This window comes from Rhipicephalus microplus, chromosome 1, assembly GCF_043290135.1.
Source record: "Rhipicephalus microplus isolate Deutch F79 chromosome 1, USDA_Rmic, whole genome shotgun sequence".
Lineage (NCBI taxonomy): Eukaryota > Metazoa > Arthropoda > Arachnida > Ixodida > Ixodidae > Rhipicephalus > Rhipicephalus microplus.
This window is the reverse complement of record NC_134700.1, coordinates 72,764,574-72,787,241: the sequence shown is the minus strand read 5'-3', so window position 1 is coordinate 72,787,241 and position 22,668 is coordinate 72,764,574. Positions and strand designations below refer to the sequence as shown.

General features: G+C 45.8%; 1 protein-coding gene across 1 annotated transcript in view; it reads left to right on the top strand.

Moving 5' to 3' along the window:
* Nucleotides 1-18,894, top strand: part of LOC119178392 (longicornsin) — a 52,461-nt gene extending 33,567 nt beyond the window's left edge. The window contains exon 3 of the mRNA XM_037429597.2: nucleotides 18,567-18,894. Within this exon, the coding sequence (XP_037285494.2) occupies nucleotides 18,567-18,763 (197 nt within the window). The 3' untranslated portion in view covers nucleotides 18,764-18,894. The remainder of the gene's footprint in view (nucleotides 1-18,566) is intronic.
* Nucleotides 18,895-22,668: the final 3,774 nt, after the last annotated feature.

The following is a 22,668-nucleotide window of genomic DNA, read 5'->3' as shown; positions in this document are numbered from 1 at the left end:
CGTAGGACCGCAGGTTCGCTAACATAAGCGCCGGGTCGCACTTGTAGGTGGGACTCCCTCTACCGTACAGTTTTAGCCACTCCTCAACGTCAGTCTTATCAGTGTCGCAATATGACCCAGGGTCCGGGCGTTAGGCCAAGAAGACCACTGGCATAAATTTCAATGATTGCATAGGCGTCAGCGCTCGCTGAGATATTGGTGGTTGTTGTACTATGGTGGCAGAAGGCATATGACGCCCGCTGCGAAGTTCCGTATTGGTAACCAGCACCTCCACCAAAATGTTGCGTGGCGAAAGCAGGTACATGATTCCAGAGTCGGTGTATTTGCAAGTGCAGCTGTTGCCCAAGCGGTGATAACTCACGTCTAGTCTGAGCGAGCTCCCTTGTTCTCTTTACCACAACAACACCATTATTAGCAACAGCAGTCTGACTACGCCCACTGCAGGGCAAAGCCTCTTTCTCATTCCGCCAATCAACTCGGTCCTGTGCAGCTACGTCATACTTACCAAGTTATACGTGGAAACCTCATGGGCACACAGAACTTTCTGGCTACCTCTGACGCGCTCGTCTTCCTCTGAAACCTAGTCAGTTACCCTTAATGACCAGTGGTAATCCTGCCTGCACGCTACGTGCCCGGCCAATGCAATAACTCCTAAATGCGAATCTCCGGTGGCTCCCAAGCTTTTCTTTGTTCAATTTCAATGACGCAAGTTTACAAGCGACTATCTGATATATATGGGTAGCTCTAACAAGAAGTGTCCTATAAAGATGCAAAATCACACTGAAAGAAACAGTATTGAAATTATAAAGCAGTTGCTGCACGATTCTTCCAGATTTACTGCTTTTTATGGGCCAACTGCTCTTGCATGTTAATGCAGGATACCCTTCTATGAGCATTTCACAGACACACCGATATGCAAAAGAGTATGATGGGACGTTTTACAGTATGAATGTCACACTGCCAGATGAAAAAAAAGCTCGTCGGATGATGTTTTGGTCAACTTTCAGTACAGCTTAAAGGCTACATGAGTGTTCGTGGCTATATTATACTGAAGCGACATACGTACTACTTTATAGTTTGCGCTGCTTCTTCAAATCAGCTGGAAATAAATTCAGTAAAAAGTACATGGGGCGCTACATCGAGTGCGTGGATTTTATTATAGGGAGATGTGGCATAGTTCAGAACAAACAAAATGACAGATAATTTGTGCAACAACGGGAAAGTTTTAAAGTAAAGTCAACTTTATATGCTTTTTAAAAGCAATTATATTTGTCCTTGACTGCATACATTACTGAAGCTATATAATTTATTTCTTTCCCTTGAAGTTCTCTTTTATGATAGTCTAATACAGTACAATCGTCGCGTGATCAACCACGTAAGACTCCATTCAACCAACGCCTAGTGACTACTGACATGCTGTGCGACCAGGAATAACAAATATACACGAGAGAGGCTGGCTTGCATATAAGTCTGTGCTCCGTTCTGTCTTCCGTTTATTCCTTTCTGCACGTGTACAGTTCAGTGGGAACCAACTAGTCTAAAGGTAAGTCTTCTTGCTTCGAAGAGCGCCACTCGTGGCCACCACACGATGACCTTGCAAGGCTCTGAAACTCTGCACCTTTTGTGACCCCTGCAAAACTTAAATGCCGCGAAAGCAGCAATAATGATTAGGCGTGTGTTGCAGCACTCACTCAATTATTGATGAAAAGCAATTTTATCTGAAGCCGCAATTGTTGAAACGTGTAGCGATTATGGCGTGACCCAGACGGATTTTCGCACTTTACTTGTATTTATTTGTATCACGCATGGCAGTCAATCTTTGAAGAAGAAAAAACGGATGGTTGACTGCACGGCAAAGCATGACAGCAGACAAAGAAAAAACGTGGTTTACCCCTTCATCAAATGAAGTGGTATAACAAAAATGTGACCTATTTCTTTACAGGGGCTTAGCTGATTGCTTATTTTAAGTCAATGTATGACAGCTTGCGCAATGTTTTTGGTGTGTGGCAGCTATAGCACCGTTTGACACACATGCACTCACGTTGACGCCTAATAGCGCGTTTACATACCGGCGACTAACGTTAAAGATCATGATTTGACCCTTTCGCTAGGTGAAGTCGTTAACATATACATGGACACTGCGCACGTTGAAAGCCATGCAAAGATATTGTAGGGACGAGAGAAGAAGAGACGTGAGATGACGTCGAAGGCGGCCGATAGGGCCGTGCCGATCTCGCCACTTTATTCCAGGCCTGAAGCGGAGCCGCGGTGGCTGTCCACGTCCCAAACCGCCAGGCCAGAAGCTCGTTCTAATCCTCGCGCAGCTCGAGCTTGCATCAGCTGCGCGAGAGGCGCGGCGCAGTGATCAAGAAATGATGGCGATGATGATGTTACTACAGGGCTCCCCCCCTAGCACTTTGCGCGATTCGAAGGCATATGAAAAAAAAAGAAATAGTGACAAAAGCTATATACATGAACGACAATCCATAAAGTGTTCATTTGGAAAGTCCAGGTTGTCAACGTTGATGGGCCATCGGTAAGCAGCGGTCTCTGGCGGGCGACACTGGGAATGGCGCAGCGGACGAGGGTGGCCAGGCAGGCACGCTGTTGGAAGGAGTGGGCGAGGGTCGTGATGAAGGGACACCCTTGTCGACAGCGAGCCCCAACAACAAGGTGAAAAATGGCCAAGTGCCGAGAACACACACGGGCCGCTCCGGCGCGGCCGATTGTCGCGCGCACTCGGACACTGATGCTCAAAAAATGAACTGCAGCATGAGCGCAGCACGGCCAGTCCAGAGGGTCCAGCGTTACCTCCATGTTGGAGCTGGTGGGAACGACGACAGGGAGTGCGGTCAACCCTGGCAGTGCGCCCACCGTGCCGGTACCGTCGCTTCCGGTGGCACATCACCGGCCGCGGCGGCCGCCTGGTCGGCCGAGCAGGGTGCAGATAAGTCTGAAACGGTGCGCTCTGGACCGACGAAGTGCGACATGGTTTACAGTGACAACGAGCCGGCCCAGAGGGCACTGACAGACCGCTTTCCCCGACCTCTAACGACGCGCGACGCGTAGGCGTACGCCGATGAGTCGTCGCGCTGTTCGAGCCAAACCCGACGTCCGGTGATGCGAGACCGAGCGGCGGGCATGCGGCGTCACAGCCGTCATGGGCCGTCGACGGCGCCGAAATGCTCAAGCACGCGCACGCAGTGGCAGGCGGATGGCCCAACTGTGCCTCCGTTGGGGCACGCACGGTGTGCTCCACCCGCGGTGAGCCAGGCGTGTGGCCCTCGGGACCCCCTGACATCGCCACAGCATCACGCACGTCCAGCCGTGCATGCCCAGGGGCCCGAACCCCCGCAGGACACATCGAGGATGATGTCAGTAGGCGCCGGCAGTCCACGAGGCCCTGAGCAGCAGGCACCGGTGTGCAGGGGAAACTGATGGCGTGGAGTGTCACAGCGGGCTCTGGGTCCACAGTGCGAGTGGTGCCGCGGGCCTCCACAGGCGCCGGGACAGGCGGGGAGTCTGCAGGAAGGTCAGCTGGCCCAGCCGAGGTCGTCATGGAGTCTGGTGGGGCCACGGTGTCGCGTGCCGTCGCTTTCGTGGAAAACGTGCAGGTGGCAGGTACGTGTGATGAAGCTCCGCACGGGGGCTCTGAGGGAATGTACCTCTCGGAGGGAAGGTCAGTCGCAGTGGAGAAGTCTTCTACCTCGCGGTCGTGATCAGGTGCAGGAGTGGATGTTTCTGCGACCGGATCAGGTGTAGAAGTAGTCGAAGCCGGGGTACCGAGGTAGCGGTCAATGGAGGGCTGCGGACCGGTTCGTACCTTGCTCTGCGACGCCTAGGAAACCTGCCTGGTGCGGGTAAACGGAAGCGGACGGTATGTGTTGCCGTTGCGGGCGAGCACCGCAGTGCAGAGGGCATCGTAAGGCTGCGGGCTGGTGCTTGAAGTGGCAGCGAGATGGCGCAACTCTACCGGAAGGGTGTCGAGAAGAATGGCGTGCATCAGCAGCTGGTCCGTGATGCCATTCACCGCAAGAACGGCGTCGAGCTGCATAAACCATACCTTGGGGTAGGCCGATTGGTACGGCGGCACTGGCGGGCAGAGTTGCGGGAACATGGCCGCGGGCCGCTCGGCGAAGGGCGTGTTCTCCGGGTCACCAATGTAGGGACGAGAGAAGAAGAGACGTGAGATGACGTCGAAGGCGGCCGATAGGGCCGTGCCGATCTCGCCACTTTATTCCAGGCCTGAAGCGGAGCCGCGGTGGCTGTCCACGTCCCAAACCGCCAGGCCAGAAGCTCGTTCTAATCCTCGCGCAGCTCGAGCTTGCATCAGCTGCGCGAGAGGCGCGGCGCAGTGATCAAGAAATGATGGCGATGATGATGGTACTACAATATCACTAATAAGCACTGAACAGTAGTATTCGACATACACTAATTAAAAGCCTCGTCGTTTGACGACAGAAATCTGAAGGTGTGCGCTCTCACTAATTGGGTAACCTACGCCTGTGCCACACAGCGCTTTAGAAACGTGAGAGGAGAAGTTCGCCGCTTTAGCCACGAACTTGGGACGGCGTTTCGGTTCTTGATGAATCGAGATCTCAAACTACCGAAGTGGTCACTCTCAGTGCTAGTTAGTGTCATAATGTAGTGCTCTACTTCACAGACTGTAAACAGCGAGGCCACCCACACCCCTGCCTCCTCCCCCCCCAACCAAAGTCACTGTGAAAGAGAGGAGCTGTGAAAGAAATAAAGCGCGTTTGCGAAGGCTTATGAAGGAGCGTCGGTGATGTAGAGGGGCCCGGCACCTGTCATCGCGTACCGAGAGGTCTTTTGTTAGACTCTTAGGTCATACAAATCGAGGAAACTTTTTGTTCTCATTTTACTTTGTCATTTGTATTTGATGGCGCATTTCCTTGACAACAATACGTCAAGGAAGTCTCTTCGAGCCCCGACATAAAAACTTCCCGTTGAAAGCTAATTTGCCGCGACGGTGGTGTACTAGAGATCCTGTATGCCTCTAATGTCACGTGAACCCAATTGCTTTGGGTTAGACGAAAGTATGAAAAATGTCTGAATTGTCGGGCTACTTGATGTAACCATTGTGGGGTAACCAGCAGGTAATTGTCGATGCATAACCACACCTGATGGGAACACAGGTCAGCTACAGCAGATACACTCAGTTTACTGTTTCCTGACAGCACAGATACACTCAGATTCCTGTTGGTATCTGCATTCCTTCTGTATGTGTGGTTATCTATTGGCAATTATATGGTACTCATTTTTCAAACGCCGGTACAGAAGTACATGACATTTTTTGTATTTTCAGGCGTGTTTTAGCAATTTTTTCACATCTGCTAAGTTAATGGTTGTATTTTCTACCTATGTGTAGAAAACGGTAGCGTGTTTTTTCTACGCTTCACACAATTGTTTTCAATTGACACTCCTTAAGCACAACTGCAGGGAACCGTGAAGGTTCCTGAGGTCACTACGTCGAAGGTTGTTATTTTCGATGCAGAAAACTCTCACACGAGTAGAGCATTTCGAGCACCTCGGTGCCGAAGAAGTATACATTTATTTTTTGATACGCTGCATTATGCCACCAAATAGAATAGCGGTTCCAGTTGACCTGCATGCGGAGATGTCATGGTCACAAAAGGCATGCACTCATACTCGACAACGGATGGACATACAAGCCCTTCTGCAGCACTTGCTCACAAGCACCTACAAGCACATGGCCCCCCATCCACTCACAGGTAAAGAAAGCACTTTAATTCATTTACACACAACCCCCTCCTGCTTTCAGTAAAACATAATCTAAAATGACAATGCTCACATGTTCATGATGATATTTGGGGTCGAACGTCCCAACAGAGATATTCAGGTAAATTCACATGCGAGATTGAACTAGCACTCTAGCTCTTACACTTTTTAGACAGAGACAAATGCATTAGCGAGCTTACACTGTTTAAAGCATGCAACAGGCATACTTTCACATTCAGTGTATCTACCGCATTTGTTATGACACCAAAGTAAACTCAGCACTAATAAGGAGGGCACAAATTCTCCGTGGCTTTTTGCTGAATGAAGTGTTTGAGCCCAGCCTCGCGTTTTCTACTCCCCAAAGCAACTTTCCCTGAAGCTTTCGCTGTGTCAGCAATAACTTTTGCTAAAGCTCCAATCCTGCACGTGCGTAAGGCAACACTAGGTTTGCCCAATGTCATGAATAGGGCTGGAAGTGCGGGAGAGCAGTCAACTAACCCTTTGCAGGCGCTTGTTTTCTGCAGTGTTCAGAGATGTACAGCGTGTTTCCGTATGATTCAGGAGGTGCATTTTTTTAATCCACAGGATAAACAGAAAAAAATGGGCAGATCCCACTTACAGTGGGAATCGATGTTATGCGAAGCACGAATGAGGAAGGTTCACATGTCACAATGAAATCGGCACAATGCTATGAGGCGGACGTAAATTATGCCGTACATGACTTCCATGTCATGATTATCATGCATGTTTGCGCCTGGTATTTGTGTTCGTCGTCCATTCGCGTAACGTAATACGAAATATGTGACGCAAGCGAAACAAACACGAGCGCGCTATGAGCGTAGCATGTAGTCATAATTTACGTGACACGCGTGTCATGGTTATTATGTTTGAACGCACTATTTACCTTTGGGCCTATTTACGTCACGTAATACCAAATTTGGTACATGTGTAGCTACCGAAATGGCTGCGAACGCATCGTGAACGTCGTATGAGCTCGTGCTCTTACATGACACGCATGTCATCATTATCATGTTTGCACCAGTCACATACCTTCACCCTTCATTCATGTTTAGTAACACCAAATTTGGTATATGTGAAGCTAGTGAAACGACCGTGAGCGTGTCATGAGCCTAGCGTGTAGTCATGTTCTTACATGACACGCATAAAATTATTATCGTGTTTAGACGTGTCACTTACCTTCGTCGTCCGTTCGCGTCGCGTAATAACAAATTTGGTATATTTGAAGCTAGCGAAACGGCGGCAAGTGCACTATTAGCTGGCATGTAGTCATGTTTCTATATGACACGCATGTCGTGATTATAATGTTTGCACCAGTCATACACCTTCATTATCTATTCACGCCACGTAATACCAAATTTTGTTTATTTTAAACTAGCGAAACGACGACGAGCGCACCATGAGCGCGACATGTAGTCATGACTTTCATTACATGCGTGTCATGATTTCCAGGTGATTGCCTGGCACTTATGCTCGCCATCCAGTCATGTCGTACCATACCAGTTTTGAAATATGTCATATGAAGAAACCACGGTAAGAGCATCAAGACCAAGACATTTAAATTATGGCATTCATGACACACGTGTCATGATTTTCATGTTCGAAGACAAGTCACTTATGCCCGTCATACAGTCATGTTATGCCATACTAATTTTCGTACATATCCCATTATGTACGAAACGTCCAGGAGAGCTTAAAGTCATAGGCGGCTAGTTATAGAGATAGATAGATAGATAGATAGATAGATAGATAGATAGATAGATAGATAGATAGATAGATAGATAGATAGATAGATAGATAGATAGATAGATAGATAGATAGATAGATAGATAGATAGATAGATAGATAGATAGATAGATAGATAGATAGATAGATAGATAGATAGATAGATAGATAGATAGATAGATAGATAGATAGATAGATAGATAGATAGATAGATAGATAGATAGATAGATAGATAGATAGATAGATAGATAGATAGATAGATAGATAGATAGATAGATAGATAGATAGATAGATAGATAGATAGATAGATAGATAGATAGATAGATAGATAGATAGATAGATAGATAGATAGATAGATAGATAGATAGATAGATAGATAGATAGATAGATAGATAGATAGATAGATAGATAGATAGATACGGTCAAACTCGCCGAAGTTCGCTAAGAAATGCTTCGCATTTCAAACTTGGAATATGTGCACGCCAGCTTCATGAAGTCCATCATTGCTACTACATTTGTTGTCCGAGTTTTCGTAATTCCGAAGTCTATTGAAGCAAGCAGCAATGCAGGGAAATGTGTTGCATACACACTATTAGAGTTATCCCGCTAGTTAATGTTGTACGACTGCATTGTTGACTCACATGTGATAGAGCATTCAGACCTGCGTTCGAGTCTGTTTATCGCGGTAGCGCTCACCCCGCATATGTACTTTTTGTGAATTGTAACTCACCTACATGATATATAGCTCACCCAGATTGCTTTAGGCAATTAACAGAGCTCACTGCTGTGATCTTGTAACTTATGTGTCCTTGTAACTTACGTGTAGATAGAACAGTATGCACAAGCACGTATGGGGTGTGTACGTCTCTTTAATATGCTCAATAACTACTTACCTGAAGTTGTTGTACTCTACTGTCCGAACAGATGCAATACGGGGGATTTGGCAGCGCGCACGGAAGTGCCAACAGTTTTTAGCTGATGTCGGTGGCCTGAACACCCCACTTAACGATGAGCTTTTGTCCCGTTTACAACTTTTGGAAGTTTCCATACACTACTTGGAATAGCCGTGCCCAGCTGTAGTCCACCTATTGAAATTTCCTGGATAAAATGCTCGAGGACACACACGTGAAAAAGTGAGGAAAGTTCAATTCTTGGAGTAACTGTGTATTACTTCATGGCGTTGACCGATAACTTTAGAAACTACAGTTCCAGTTGGCTTTTCAAACACTATGTGAGACTCGATATGAATGCCGAGGCGTTGGCGCAACATAGGACATGTGTGTGCTTGCTGAATGCGTGAATTCCATGCAAGCTAGAAAACTTCGGAATCACCGGCGTATATGGGTACTTCTTGCGAGTTTCACCATCGGAACCGCAGGATGCAGTAAATATGCACCTCACATGTATCCAGAGAACGACAAGGTGCTTTACAATTAGCGAAATTAATCTGTTTATTTTACGGGCGCACACTGCAGAACCACAACTGAAGTTATGGCCGAATTAATTAGGTAACACAATACTCTCAAAATCGTTCTTTCACAAGGCACACCATTGGAAAAAATTTAAAACAAAATACAGTTACGGAAACTGAAACATTATGAATAATAATCGTCGAATAATATGGTCAAACTTCTCTTACTTTCCCGTTTGAAGATGCGCGCAATTTTGTCAGCCATGTGCCCTCCTCAAACTAGATCACCACGCCGAATTCAGTGACGTGGCAGACAAGTACAGACAAGTAATCGTTATGAAATTATTATTCTGATTTTTTTCACTGTTTTTGCGGGTAATTCCACGCTTCTAGGCTGAAGTCAGCTTACACTGTCGTCCCTCGGGAGGCATGCCGATCAGTTTCAACTCTGTGGGTGTCTTCACAAAAACTGCATGAGTAAATAAATGAAAAGAGACGAGAAACCTACTATAATAACATCAACTTGCTTCAGATGGTCAATTGGTTATAGCGACCGACTGCAGATCCGCTGGTTGCGGGATCTAATGTCGGCCTTGGCGGCTGCATCTTTGATGGAGCCGAAAATATTTGGGGCTTGTCTTCAAGGTAGTGTGCACGTTAAACAGCTCCATGAATGTTTTGAAGGATGGCCCGAGCTTGGCGAAACTGGGGATCTTTCTGAGTCCTGCCGACACTCCCTTTTGAACGAGCCAACAATACAAAAAGGTCAAATCTACCCCTCTGCACGCTGCGTCACATTGGTTACAATAGAATGCCGCATCGCGTCAAGTACGGTCAACAGAGTTGGGTGGTGTTGTCAAACCAGAGGCGTTCTTCATTATTTTGTCGTTCCGCTGAGTGCATAACTGCACCCATGCGATAAAGGTGCCAGAAACTTTTCCTTGAGATCTTTTTAAAACTAAAGGCTGTTTAATTTTATTTTGAAGTTTTTAATACCTGCACTAAGTTTCCTTTAGCGTGGTGGCCTCTGAGATTAGTTCCAGCCAAGCGTCTTACAAAATCACGATCATAGGGAAAGCCGAGGTGTATTCACAATGCCCTTAAACTGTCGCGCCGCCAAGCGGAATTCCGGGGCGTCCTCTTGAGGATCGTCATAAGGCAAACATTTCCTTTTTAGGCTCTCTTAGCCTGATTGTTCATGCGTTAGCAACAAACAAACACAAATCTCCTTGCATGTTTCGTGGATTAGTGAATAAAACAGACTAACTGTGAGATGATATTTCTTATTTGTTCCTGCGAGACGTGAAGTTTTTGTGAAGTGAGAAATGTGGCAACTCGAGTTTTAGATTATGGCCCGCCGAATACATAGATCTGTTTCTCGAGCTTTTCTGTAGCCACATAGATGATTGGACATTCTCGTGTGATCTTAGCAGTTGAAACTCACCTTCTTTTACATGTGCGTAGCATTTTTCAGTGCTTTTGTAGAGCACGAATCCTATAACATTCATTTAACGCAGAAAGTCGCGCGGGCTCGCAATTTACTGTCGAAAACAAGGCCCATGCTGCACCGTTTGTCTTTGTGCGTTTGTTAGGACACTGCAAGCAATTCGCTTGTGAACGGGTTTTAGAACAACATTTTCTCCGCGCACAGATACTGAGTGACGTAATGTTGGTGCTGTCGAAGGAGAAAATTCCTCAAATTGCTTTCTGGAGGCTCGTTGAAAAAAACCATTGTGACGACGAGAATTTTTTAATGGACGTGGAAAGTTGATAACGCGCCGAGGATAAGCGATCAGCTGTTAACTCACGAGGAGGGAGTTGGACTTCATGTCCCCTCGTGCTTCAATGTTTTTTCACTCTCGTAAGTCAATTTGGTTGTATTTATTGTATAATATCCCTGAGCGAAGTCAGAATAAAAGCATATATCTTTTCTTTTGCATAGCGTGCGGTATTGTTACAGTGAACTTTATGAAGCGTTGCCTGCCGCCAACACGCTCGAGCTCGACCAGTGAAGCGAGATGGTTAGAACGATGAAATACGCAGCTATGACTACAGTCCGCGCAAACTTCTTTTGCACCTCACCAGTGCTGTCCGACGTTGTTCGAGTAATTTTCACAATTTTGACGTTAAGAAAAGCGTACGCATGTATTTGCTTCGATATTCTTGTTTCGATCACGCTGATGGAACCTTCAACATCCGAGTGCAGCGACGGTTAGAGGCCGATCATAACTGTGACACAAGCGCTACCTAATGGGAAGTTAAATGCTTGTGTTCCATTGAAGAAGCAGCTGCACGATGCTTACCGCACAAGCAATGACGACGGCGTAGTATGTTTGCAAACCATAGCTATGTTAAACATTTGGTCCTGCACAGCCGCGATGGCGCTGCTCACTATAGCAGCCCACTACTGCGGCAAATCCGTCAGGCAGGCTCGGTGCCAATTGCCTCGGAGTGCCGTAGAGTTCATATGACCATTCTAGTTCGCGCAGTTTCCTTTAGCACGCGCAGGATTGCGCAAGGCATTGTTGATGCACGATCGATCAGCTGACACCATGACCCTTCGCACTGCGGCAGAAAATCAGTTCCTATCTTTTGGGAAAGTACCTCGGTCCGATATACATTCATTTGATGATCAAGAGTTCGTCCAGTGAAAGCGGCATGGGGCGTACATCCATGCGTCCCATCCTTTCCTATGCGAGTTCGCAGCTTCACCCCCCTCCCGCAGCCATCTTGGATCTTACGGCACGCCACCTCTATAGCATGGGCATTGCGAATAATGTTCATGGTCGGTCTGTATGTTCTCACAGACTGCTCGGCTGGTGCGCTACCTGATGCTAGCTCCCCGAGCACATGCGGTCATTTAACTAACCATTAGGTTGGGCGATATAATCTGCAAGTTAAGTCAAGACATGCGATGATCAAGCTAATTTTGCCAAGTCAGGCTAAGACCGAAGTAATTACACCGCATTTTGATAAGACCATGTCAATGCAGCCATGTAAAGTTAGGATCGTGCTAACTTTAGCATGCTTGTTTACAAGCTAATTAATCCATGCTAATTATTGCGATTCAACATGAGCACGCTTAGTGAAACCTTGCTATTTAGATTTTAACAGCATTAGGACAATGAGCCACGTTTTCATTGGGATTATGTTAAATAGCTTCATACTAATCAAGATTTTGCTAACTGCACTTAAGGTAATTATAGTCGTTTTAAATGAAACAATACTGATCAAGACAAAACTGTTCAATGTTAGGCTGTTAGGTCTGATCTAAATAAATAATCAAAATTAAGAGGGTGCCGATGCGGTCTTCACTTCGATGCCCAACGATCCGATTGGGTAGACGAGCGACTTCAAAAGCTGCAAGAGGCTAGATGAACACAAGCTCCTCTATGACTCCAGACTTCCAGACGTTGTGCAATCTAGAAAAATATTTATATGCAAAGAAGCTGCTGTTTAGCGTCCACTGCATAATTCACTTCACAGTCGCACCAGTACTATGGCAGTAACGAGTTGAACTAGGCTCTTCTCAGAATCAACGAATTTGTATCCCAGTTCATGCCTTAATCATTTTGATTGACAGACACCTGTGGCGAAGATCAGGTCCGCCCACCCTGTGTTCTTCTGCTAAGGAGCAGTGCTCACGTCACCACACCAGCGAGCGCCACGATACATCTATGAGCTTTATCGGGCAGACTATGCATACACGCACGATGAAATGAAAATTGTATCAACACCTCGCTACGATCTCTCGCATTCAATTTCACCACGCTTACGGCGTATGCACTCACAGAATCGTTGCCGCCATGATGCCAGTCATGATTCCATCACGCCCACGAATACGCCTATGGGAAGCGCGATGTTCGTTTGGCAAAAAGATAGCGTGACGATCACGCTGATGTCGCTGCACTGTTTAATTGTTGACTGAGTCGCGGCGCTGACGTGAACGCACACAGTGTTTCCTTGATAACCACCGCAACTGACCCAATTCGCATGTAGCATTTGTGTCAACGCTGCTATAGACGTCACTCTGGGGTTTCACAGACCCGTAGCACCAGCTGTCGGCGCAGTTTTGGGTAGTACAAAGCCCGATTCCTCCGCCTGGTTGGCTGAGCAGCCAGGTATCTCTAAGGCGGGCGAAACAACGACTGATTTAAATATTAGGCGCGTTCGTTTGCGCATTAATCACTCAGAAAAAAAGCTATGATTTATTATCTGCTAGTCGTACGCGTCAGCGAACCGCTATGACATGCTTGCTGGTTCAATCGCCAGAATTACGGCAAAAACAAGAGCAGACGAAACAGGTCTGCGCTGTCACTGTTGCGCGGTTAATTGCCACGTACGTAAAGAACCACAGCTTTACCGATTTCCGTCAACGCCGTAAAGCAGAATGGCGAGAGCACTGGATACAGACCGTTTCGAACGTGTTAATGTAAGTGTGATAATGTAGGTCTCCTGTTGTTGTTTTGAGTATATTTGACGGAGAACGACGGTAACATTGATTATGGTGCTCAACAGAGCTTCTGACCACGGTGCGCGTCATACAACAGTAGAGACTGGGGACGCGCGTGGCACTCACGCCACGATCGCCGATAATGTGAGGTAGTTGCCGCCTCACAGCATCACACACCTAGGCTTTGCAGGTTCTAAGTACCAGTTTTAACTAGTGAAGGCAAACGCGTACATTAGGCAGGTAAATAGCAAAATTTTGGTCATGATCACAATCACGTGGTTCTTGCCGTCGGCCTCCGCGATTGCCGGAACTATCTCGGAAAGATCAGTTTTGCATTTCGTTGCATACCGAGAAAATTGACACACATGTATTGTCATTTGAAATATGTAAATGGAAAAACAATCGTCAACAGAGCATTCTAGAATGCGTAATAAAAAATCAGTCTAACCTACAGGAAGCAAAAGATGTATGGAGAATGCAAAAGCAAAGGCTAGCTTCGTACCACTGATTGATTGATTGATTTGTGGGGTTTAACGTCCCAAAACCACCATATGATTATGAGAGACGCCGTAGTGGAGGGCTCCGAAAATTTCGACCACCTGGGGTTCTTTAACGTGCACCCAAATCTGAGCACACGGGCCTACAACATTTCCGCCTCCATCGGAAATGCAGCCGCTGCAGCCGGGATTCGAACCCGCGACCTGCGGGTTAGCAGCCGAGTACCTTAGCTACTAGACCACCGCGGCGGGGCGTACCACTGATCGTAAGATGAAGTGTGCACTTGATCGCTTCGGCATCATTTTTATGCCCAAAATCACGCATGTAAGCGCTACAGAACGAACGCCGAATTGTTTGCCTCGAAGTCGGTATTATGCGATGCTCGCTTATATTTAAATTGTGACTTGAAGCCCGCCAAAATGACTGAAACACCTTTTACCTTTTGCATTGCACCCGCAGTTCACTTTGAGGAGCTTCCTGCTTTTCTGAAGCGAGGTTGGATTCATCGAACAAGCTTGTCAGGTCCTTGATTTGCAGAAAATTACGTATCGACACCACTAAAAGAGAAGCGCTTATGCACGTTCGCTTGCGGGCTCTTTGTACTACCCATTCTCTTTGCACTACCCAGTTACGGCCAGCGCGGCGATGAGGGCGCTGGTGGCAGCGTTTTTTGCAGCGCCACCTGGGCATAGCTTGATGCCTAATACGCACTCGGCAGTGTATGTGTGACATAACCGCCATAGCGCAAGCTGTGTGCCCGAGAAGCTCGGGCCATCCTGCACAGCAACCCACAAGGTCGAATTCTTTGCGCTCCCCCCCCCCCCCCCCCCACTGCGGCATCCCTCGTAATTTTTTTCCTAGTTTCAGGACGTTACATTCCAAGAATTATTATCATGAATTGCCTGCCCTGCAGCTCAGACGTGGGACTCGGTAATCTATAGCTCTTCTCAAAGCTTAAACAAGTATATTCGAGGTAAAATGATCGCTCCTGATGGTGAAGTTAAAAGTACAGTCCTAGGAGCTACTCATAATCGTCATCGTTTTTTATTTACCCTTAACACCATTTTCAGGTTATTGCATAAGGGGGGAGGAATAAAGCATGAGTAACAGCACGGTCATTATGATATTACCATGAGCCGACAAAGAAAAATTGCAGGTATTAAATATCCGACATGTTAGAACTTGAAAATAGAAATATAACGAAAGTGGAAGAGGAAGGAGAACATGCTGAAAATGCCGTTAGAAAAATAAACAGCATGAAATAATAGAGTACGGTGGCAAATTCAAAGTTTTGAAAACACAAAAGTACGTCCCTAATAATTGTATTGCTGTTCATTATGCGCACTATAACTCAATAGCACTCGGTAGGAAGGATTTGTTGAAGGTTTTCGTGGCGCCATGCAAGGGTTGCACACATATTATTAAACATATGGTGCGAAGTCTGGTTGGGTGAAATAAATAAAGTGTTTCTGAGGTGACGGAATTTATATTGCACTTTGTGGAGGATGGAAAGTTTCTGGAAAGGTGGAAGTCTTACGGTAAAGTGTTAGACCATTCATTCATTATTTATTCCTTAAAGGACCCAAATAAGAATATTGCCTACCGGTTTGATTCACAAAAATATAAAAACATTGTGGAGAGAAACCATGCAGACACTTCTTCAATGAACTCAGATGAGCAGGTGGTAGCAACGATGTCGTGGGAAAGCCATTCCAATCTATAGCTACCCGAGGGAAGAAAGAAGGTGAAAAGTGGCAGTGCGCATCATGTGGTTAAGAACGTTTAAAAATTAACAGTGCGATGTGATACTCGGGCTGGTGGTGAGATACATGTTGCGAGGCCAAGGTAACTGCAAAAAAGTCTGCGGAATAACGATAAGCAAGAAATCCGACGTTTGTACGAAGGAGATGATAAATGGGATGCAGTTTTTAATGATGGTACATTGATGCCATATGAAAATGCGAAGTGAATGAACCTAGTTGCGTGACTTTGAACATTTTACAGGACATTGGTAAGGAAAGTTTTGTGTGAACACCAGATAGAAGAAGTTTATTAAAGTTCAGGTTTGATCAAGAATGTGTTTGTTAAAAGTTTTACGTGGGGAAAAAGCTTTCATAATGTGACCTTTAAAGAGACCTAGCTTATTGTTATCAGATGCTTTGAGACGTTGTTAATAGGTAAATGCCAATCAAGGTCACTGTATATAGTGACGCCTGAGTATTTGAATGATTTTATTGATGCGATAGGTTCATCATGTATTATATACCATGAGGTAAAGGAAGTGCTTCAAGGGGTTATTTACATAACCTTGAACTTTGAAGGGTTTACTAACATTAGTAAGTCATCAAACCAGTTTTGAATAGTATCGAGGTCAGTTTGAAGCAAAGCTTGGTTATTTGTATTAGATATTGTGAAATAAACAACACAGTCGTCCGCAAATGTGTGAATATTACTACAGACACAAAGGGGTAGGTCATTATTACATAATAACAAAAGGAGGGGACCTAACACAGAGCCTTGAGTAATGCCTCAATTTCTTGGAAGTGTTTTAGGCGGGTTAATATTTATTCGCACAAATTTATTAGTTACAAATTGCTTGATCTAGCTTAGACTGTTAGAATGAAGGTTGAGGAGTGAAAGCTTCAGCAGTAGCCGCTGATGAGCTACCTTGTCAGATGCCTTAGCTAAGTCGAGGAGAAAATTACGTAAGTCTGTGTATTAATGTCGAGGTTGAAATGTAGATCATGCCTGAACGAAGATGACTTATTGAATTTCGCATGATAGTCCTTTCCAAAACTCGCTCTGTGAAGAATAAAAAAGATATTACCCTCAAAAAATTCAATAAGTGACAAAATGGCAAATGTTCTATGAGCTTGCAATGAATGCTTCTTAAGAAAATTGGCTGGTAGTTTAGTGATGATTCTCTATCACCTGAAATGTAGAGTGATACAACCTTCCCCACTTTCCATTAAGTGGGGGAAGGACTTGAAGAACAGAAAAACATCAAGGTGGGAAATGAGCCAGGATTCGAACCCGCGACCTGCAGGTCAGCAGGCGAGTACCTTAGCCACTAGAACACCGCGTCGTGGCATTCCCTCAAAACCACGTATAGTTTGTACGTAGCAAGCTCAAAAGCATTTGACGCGCATAATTGCCTATTGTTTAAAGCATATAACAGCTGCATTTTACCGGTGCTTACCAACGGAGCAGAAACCTGAAGACTTCAGAAGAGGGTTCACATTACATTGAGGATGACGCAGCGAGCAATGGAAATGGAAAGGATAGGTGTAACCTTAAGAGACTAGAAGAGAGCAGAGTGGGCCAGGCAACAAACCGGCGTTAAGAATATCATATTTGAGATCAAGAAGAAGACATGGGCATGGGCCACGCACGTAGCACGTGGGCAGGATAACCGCTGGTTATTAAAGGTAACTGACTGAATTTCCAGAGAAGGCAAATGCACGAAGGGGAGACAGAAAGTTATGTGGGCTAATGAGATTTCAAAGTTCGCAGGTATAACGTGGCAGCAGAAAGCGCAAGACCAAGTTTATTGGCAGACCGAGGGAGAGGCCTTTGCCTTGCAGTGGGCGTAGTCAGGCTGATCATGATGATGGCCCGTTACACAAACTGCAGCCATATGCGAATGTTTTTGTTGTTTTTACACAAGTTACTTTCAAGTTTATTGACTACATTGAATCCTCAATTTAAACTTTTGGAGTAAGAGCATAGAATAAAAAGTGAGCAATAAATGGCTGAAGTGCGCACAAAGACATGGTGTAAAATGCAAACATTTCTATCTTACACCGTGAACTGGAGGTTCTTCACTGTACTGTACTCGGCTCGGCAAAGTCGTAAAATCATTAGAAACAATTAGCTTTGACTTTCAGGGCGGCGTCAGGGAGCTACTTCATGAAGCGGTGACATTGTACCTCCGACGGCTAGCGCAATGTAAACATAAATATTATCAGCGCTGGTCAAATATTGGGGTTTCACAACGTAAAGATGCAGATCATTCTGATAAACGATTCCTACGAAATGTTTCCATAACACGTTTCAACTCAAGTGAATGGATCGCTATGTCAGCCAGTCACGATGCGACGAATATGTACATACACTTTTACGGAGGGTAAGCCACCAAGACATAGCTCAGGTCTTGTCTGTTGGAAAACACAGGTCTTTTCACAAACAAGAGCAATCTATTGGAGATGCAGCAGTAATCTCAGCATGTCCTAAGCACTCACGTATAGGAGGAACATTGCAGTAACTATATATCTAGTGAATCGCTAACTTAGTATAAGCATTTTAGATGAACAGGCGTGGACGAGTGGCACACGTACACTCATTAGAACATCACGAGGTGCTGCAGTAGCAAGATAAGTTTATTACAGGAACATACTTTATAATTATTGGTTACAATTGTCCCAGCCACTTGAGGTATAACATAGCAGTTAACCTTGCCATAGCCGCAGGAAGGCGACTGCGTTCCGAGGACGTTCGCGGCAGAAAGTGGCCGAAATAAATCGTTAGTACTGCGCGATAGAAGCTGAATCACAAGGCAATTCTATGTTTGATGTGACTCGCTAATTCTAGTCGAGCGGAGTTCATCGTAAAAAAAGAAGGGGTGACGATGGCATGGATACGATGAAATAGGCCTACGCGTCATCTACTCAAGCATCTGTTTTCTGCGCTGCGCACTCGCAGGTCGTGGCCTTGCGTGCGTGATGGGGAACCCACTCATGTGCCGAAGAAACTGCTTCATGCTGTATCCCGGCAGCACGGGTGTCTGCATGGGCTTCCGGTGTCGCTGTATCGGTGGTCCCTTTGGTCCCGGATTCCTTCCCTTTATTCGCCCCATCATTCCATTCGGACCCTTAATGGGCCCGATGCTCATGGGATGAACGAAGCCACCATTTTGCGCTGCAGCGGATCACTTTTTAAATTTTAAGTTATCTTTTTTGTATCTAAGAAACTTGTTAGGATTCGTATCAGTAACCAACACCAGCATGGTGGCAAAATGCACTGCATAAAATAAAGTGTGTCCCCTTGGCGTCATTTTTGTAATGTTCTTGTCTTCATACAGTAAACAAAATTTCTAGTGTGCTTGTGTGTTTTTTAGAGTACTACAGCGATCAAGTTATTGTTATTTCTTTTTAGAAATGCTTCCCTGCCAAAATAGCCGGTGCGTAGAAAGTGATGATGCCCGATCACGGCACCTACTATAATAAGGTTACGCTTAGCAGCGGTTACAATCCACTTCACCTGTTCAACGATTTGGTTGATTGATATGTGGGTTTAACGTCCTGAAGCCACCGTATGATTATGAGAGACGCCGTAGTGAAGATGTAGAAAATTTAGACCACTTGGGATTCCTTAATGTGCACCCAAATCTGAGCACATGGCCCTACAGCATTTCCGCCTCCATAGAAAATGCGGCCGCCGTAGCAGGGATTCAATCCCGCCACCTGCGGGTCAGCAGCCGAGTACCTTAGCCACTAGACCACCGCGGCGGGGATCATAGATTTGGTTCAAGTTGTACTTAAGTTTCAAATTAAGGGCAAAGCAGAAATTCACACAGACCTCGTTCGCAGCCATGACCACCGTGCTGTTGTCGGCCGTGGCCATCTTACCTGCTTTGCTCTCGGGAGGTCGAGATCTCGCGAGAGAGCCATCGGCAAGTGATTGGCTGCAGTGTCCGCAACGTAAGCATCGAGATATATCGTGAGCCCCCATAGCGTGCGCAAGCCCATGTATCTGACATAGGTTCAGCACACGCGCAGTCTTGCTCCCTCTCGAGCATGGCACGCGCAAACCTGTAGTGCGCAGCCAACTAAACTTGTACATTGTTCAACTAAGAAAATCCAGAATGGTACGCGGAGGTAACTACCAAGGTTACGGGCTTGCCACTCTGAAAGTGGATTTCCTCCGGAATCATTCCACATTATCGCGACGCCACAGTGGTAGGGGAATACACAGGGCACGATACTGGGAGGAATAGGATTTGTGAATGGAATTCAGCACCTTTTTCACAGAATTAAATTGGAATGAAAAGATGTCTTTCTCCGTATATAGAGCACGTTTTTTTCTGATGCAACATTTTAGAAACCTCGATTGATTGATGTTGTCTGAGCTTTAACTTCCCAAAACCACCATATGATTATGGGAGACGCCGTAGTGGAGGGCTCCGGAAATTTCGACCACCTGGGGTTCTTTAGCATGCACCCAAATCTGAGCACATGGCCGTACAGCATTATTGCCTCCACCGTAAATGCAGCTGCCGCTGCCGGGATTTGATCCCACGACCTGCGGGACAGCAGCCGAGTACCTGAGCCACTAGGCCGCCGCGGAGGGGGCCCTTTTCAAACCTTAAACTTTACTAAGTCAGAGCCTCCAATTTTAATAATAAACCAGTATATTAAAGATATCTTGGCTGTTTACTGGCATGCTACATTCCTAAGCAACCAGCCTACCAGAATTTTGTCCTTAAATAGTGTCAAGTGGTTGTGACGTATACTGAAGCAGTAGGTGACGTGGCCAATATGAAATTATCTATTTCACCGAACTTGTGGCCGGGAAACGGAAAGTCAGGTAATGCAGCAAACAAGGAACGTTGTGTATTAAATGCAAAGCATTTCTCAGTGAACTTCGACGGCTTTGAGCGTATTTATCTATCTATCTATCTATCTGTTTATCTATCTATCTGTTTATCTATCTATCTATTTATCTATCTATCCGCCTACGACTAAGTTGGCTCTCCTGGCCATTTCGATAATGGTATCGATACCAAACTTGTGGTATAACATAACATGACTGTATGAAGAACATATTTGACTAGTCATGACATAAAAATCGCGACATGGATGTCATGAATGATGAAATTTACATTTCATGATCCTGCAGCTCTCGCGGTGGATTCGTTCACAGGGCGTGTAGCAAAACTGGTATGGTATGGCATTATTGCATGGCGAACACAAGCGACAGACCCTAACATGTAAATCATGACATGCGTGTCATGCAACAACATGACTACATGCCACGCTCATGATGCGCTCGCAGCCATTTCGCTAGCTTAAGTTATACAAAATTGGGTAGTTATGGTTGATATATGGGGCTTAACGTCCCAAAACCACCATGTGAATATGAGAGACGCCGTAGTGGAGAACTCCCGAAATCTTGACCACAACGTGCACACAGGTCTGAGCACACGGGCCTACAACATTTTCGCCTCCATCGGAAATGCAGCCGCCGCAGCCTGGATTCGATTCCGCAACCTTCGACTCAGGAGCCGAGTAGCTTTGCCACGAGACCACCACGGCGGGGCGGCTAAATTTGGTATTATGGGACGTGAATTTATGACGAAGATGTGATACTGGTGCAAACATGATAAACAAGAGAAATGTGTCATGTAACAACATGACTACATGCTACGCTTATGATGCGCACGTGGCCGTTTCGCTAGCTTCACATGTACCGAACCCGGTATTACGCGACGCGAACAGACGACATAGGTAACTGACACATCTAAACATGATAATGACGACATGCGTGTCAAGCAACAACATGACTACATGCCAAACTGATAATACACTCACGGCTGTTTTGGTAGCTTCACATAGGCTAAATTTCGTATTACGTGGCACCAATAGATGACGATATATATGTCTGGTGCAAACATGATAATCCTGACATGCATGTCATGTAAGAACATGACAACATGCCACACTCATAGCGTGCTCGCGGCCGTTTTGCTAGCTCCACATATACTAAACTTTGTACCACGTGACGTGAATAGATGACGAAGGTAAACGACACATCCAAACATGAAAAGCATGACACGGAAGTCATGTACGGCATCATTTAACTCCCCCTCGTAACGTTGTGTTGATTTTAAAGCGACATAACATTTCTCATTCGTGCTTCTTATATCGTCGATCCCCGCTGTTAGAGGGATCTGCCAATTTTTCTTTTATCGGCCTTGTGATTCCATTAATTCTGCGATTGTATATTTGTTACCATATCACAATCATGCTTCAAAGAAACATAGCAACAAGGGGTGTGTTGCTAATCTGTCATGAATGTACGTAAAAGAAAGCACGCGATGAGATTCGTGTATTTGGTAGTTCACTATGGCGTTCAGTAATAAGTTTCCTAGTTTGTGCGCAGCTTGTGTACATCTCGTATGTTGTCTGTGTTTTTGATAACGGCGAACTGAGCGTCGGCTGTCAAAAAACTGATCCGGTTATCCGCTGCAGCGCACAGGCACTGCCATTTTTTAAACGTGAGCGTGACTAGCCTTCTCCCAGCTGCAGTGAACGCATTGAGCTAGCGAAGCGGCTGTAGCCGTAAGCACGGGAGCCGGGGTTGGAAGCCAAAATGGCAGCCCCCATGCAGACGCGACCGCCCACTTCGACCCGAACTCGCACTTTCTACTCGCCCACTGTCGTCACAGCAATAGTTTATATGGTGAAATTAGCCTCTTGTAAAACTATACAACAATACGCGAGTTAGTAAAGCGGAGAGCCCTTCCTTTACATATTGTCGCGACGGGAAGACAAAGGTCGTATTTGAAGACGCTGAGAAAGCAGCCGCAGGTCGGTCTTTTTATTTACCGCGCGCAAGAGAGTTCCTCGTCTTTTTCGTTGTAGCGTTCTGCATAAAAGCGTGCAGATGCGCGTACGCACTGTCGCTTTCATCTTCCTCGCAGGACGCAGGTGACATTGCCCCCCTCCAAAAATGGCATCGTCCCAATGCGCAGCCAATGCGCTCTACTTATAAGAACACAGATATGCACCGGCACCACAGCACA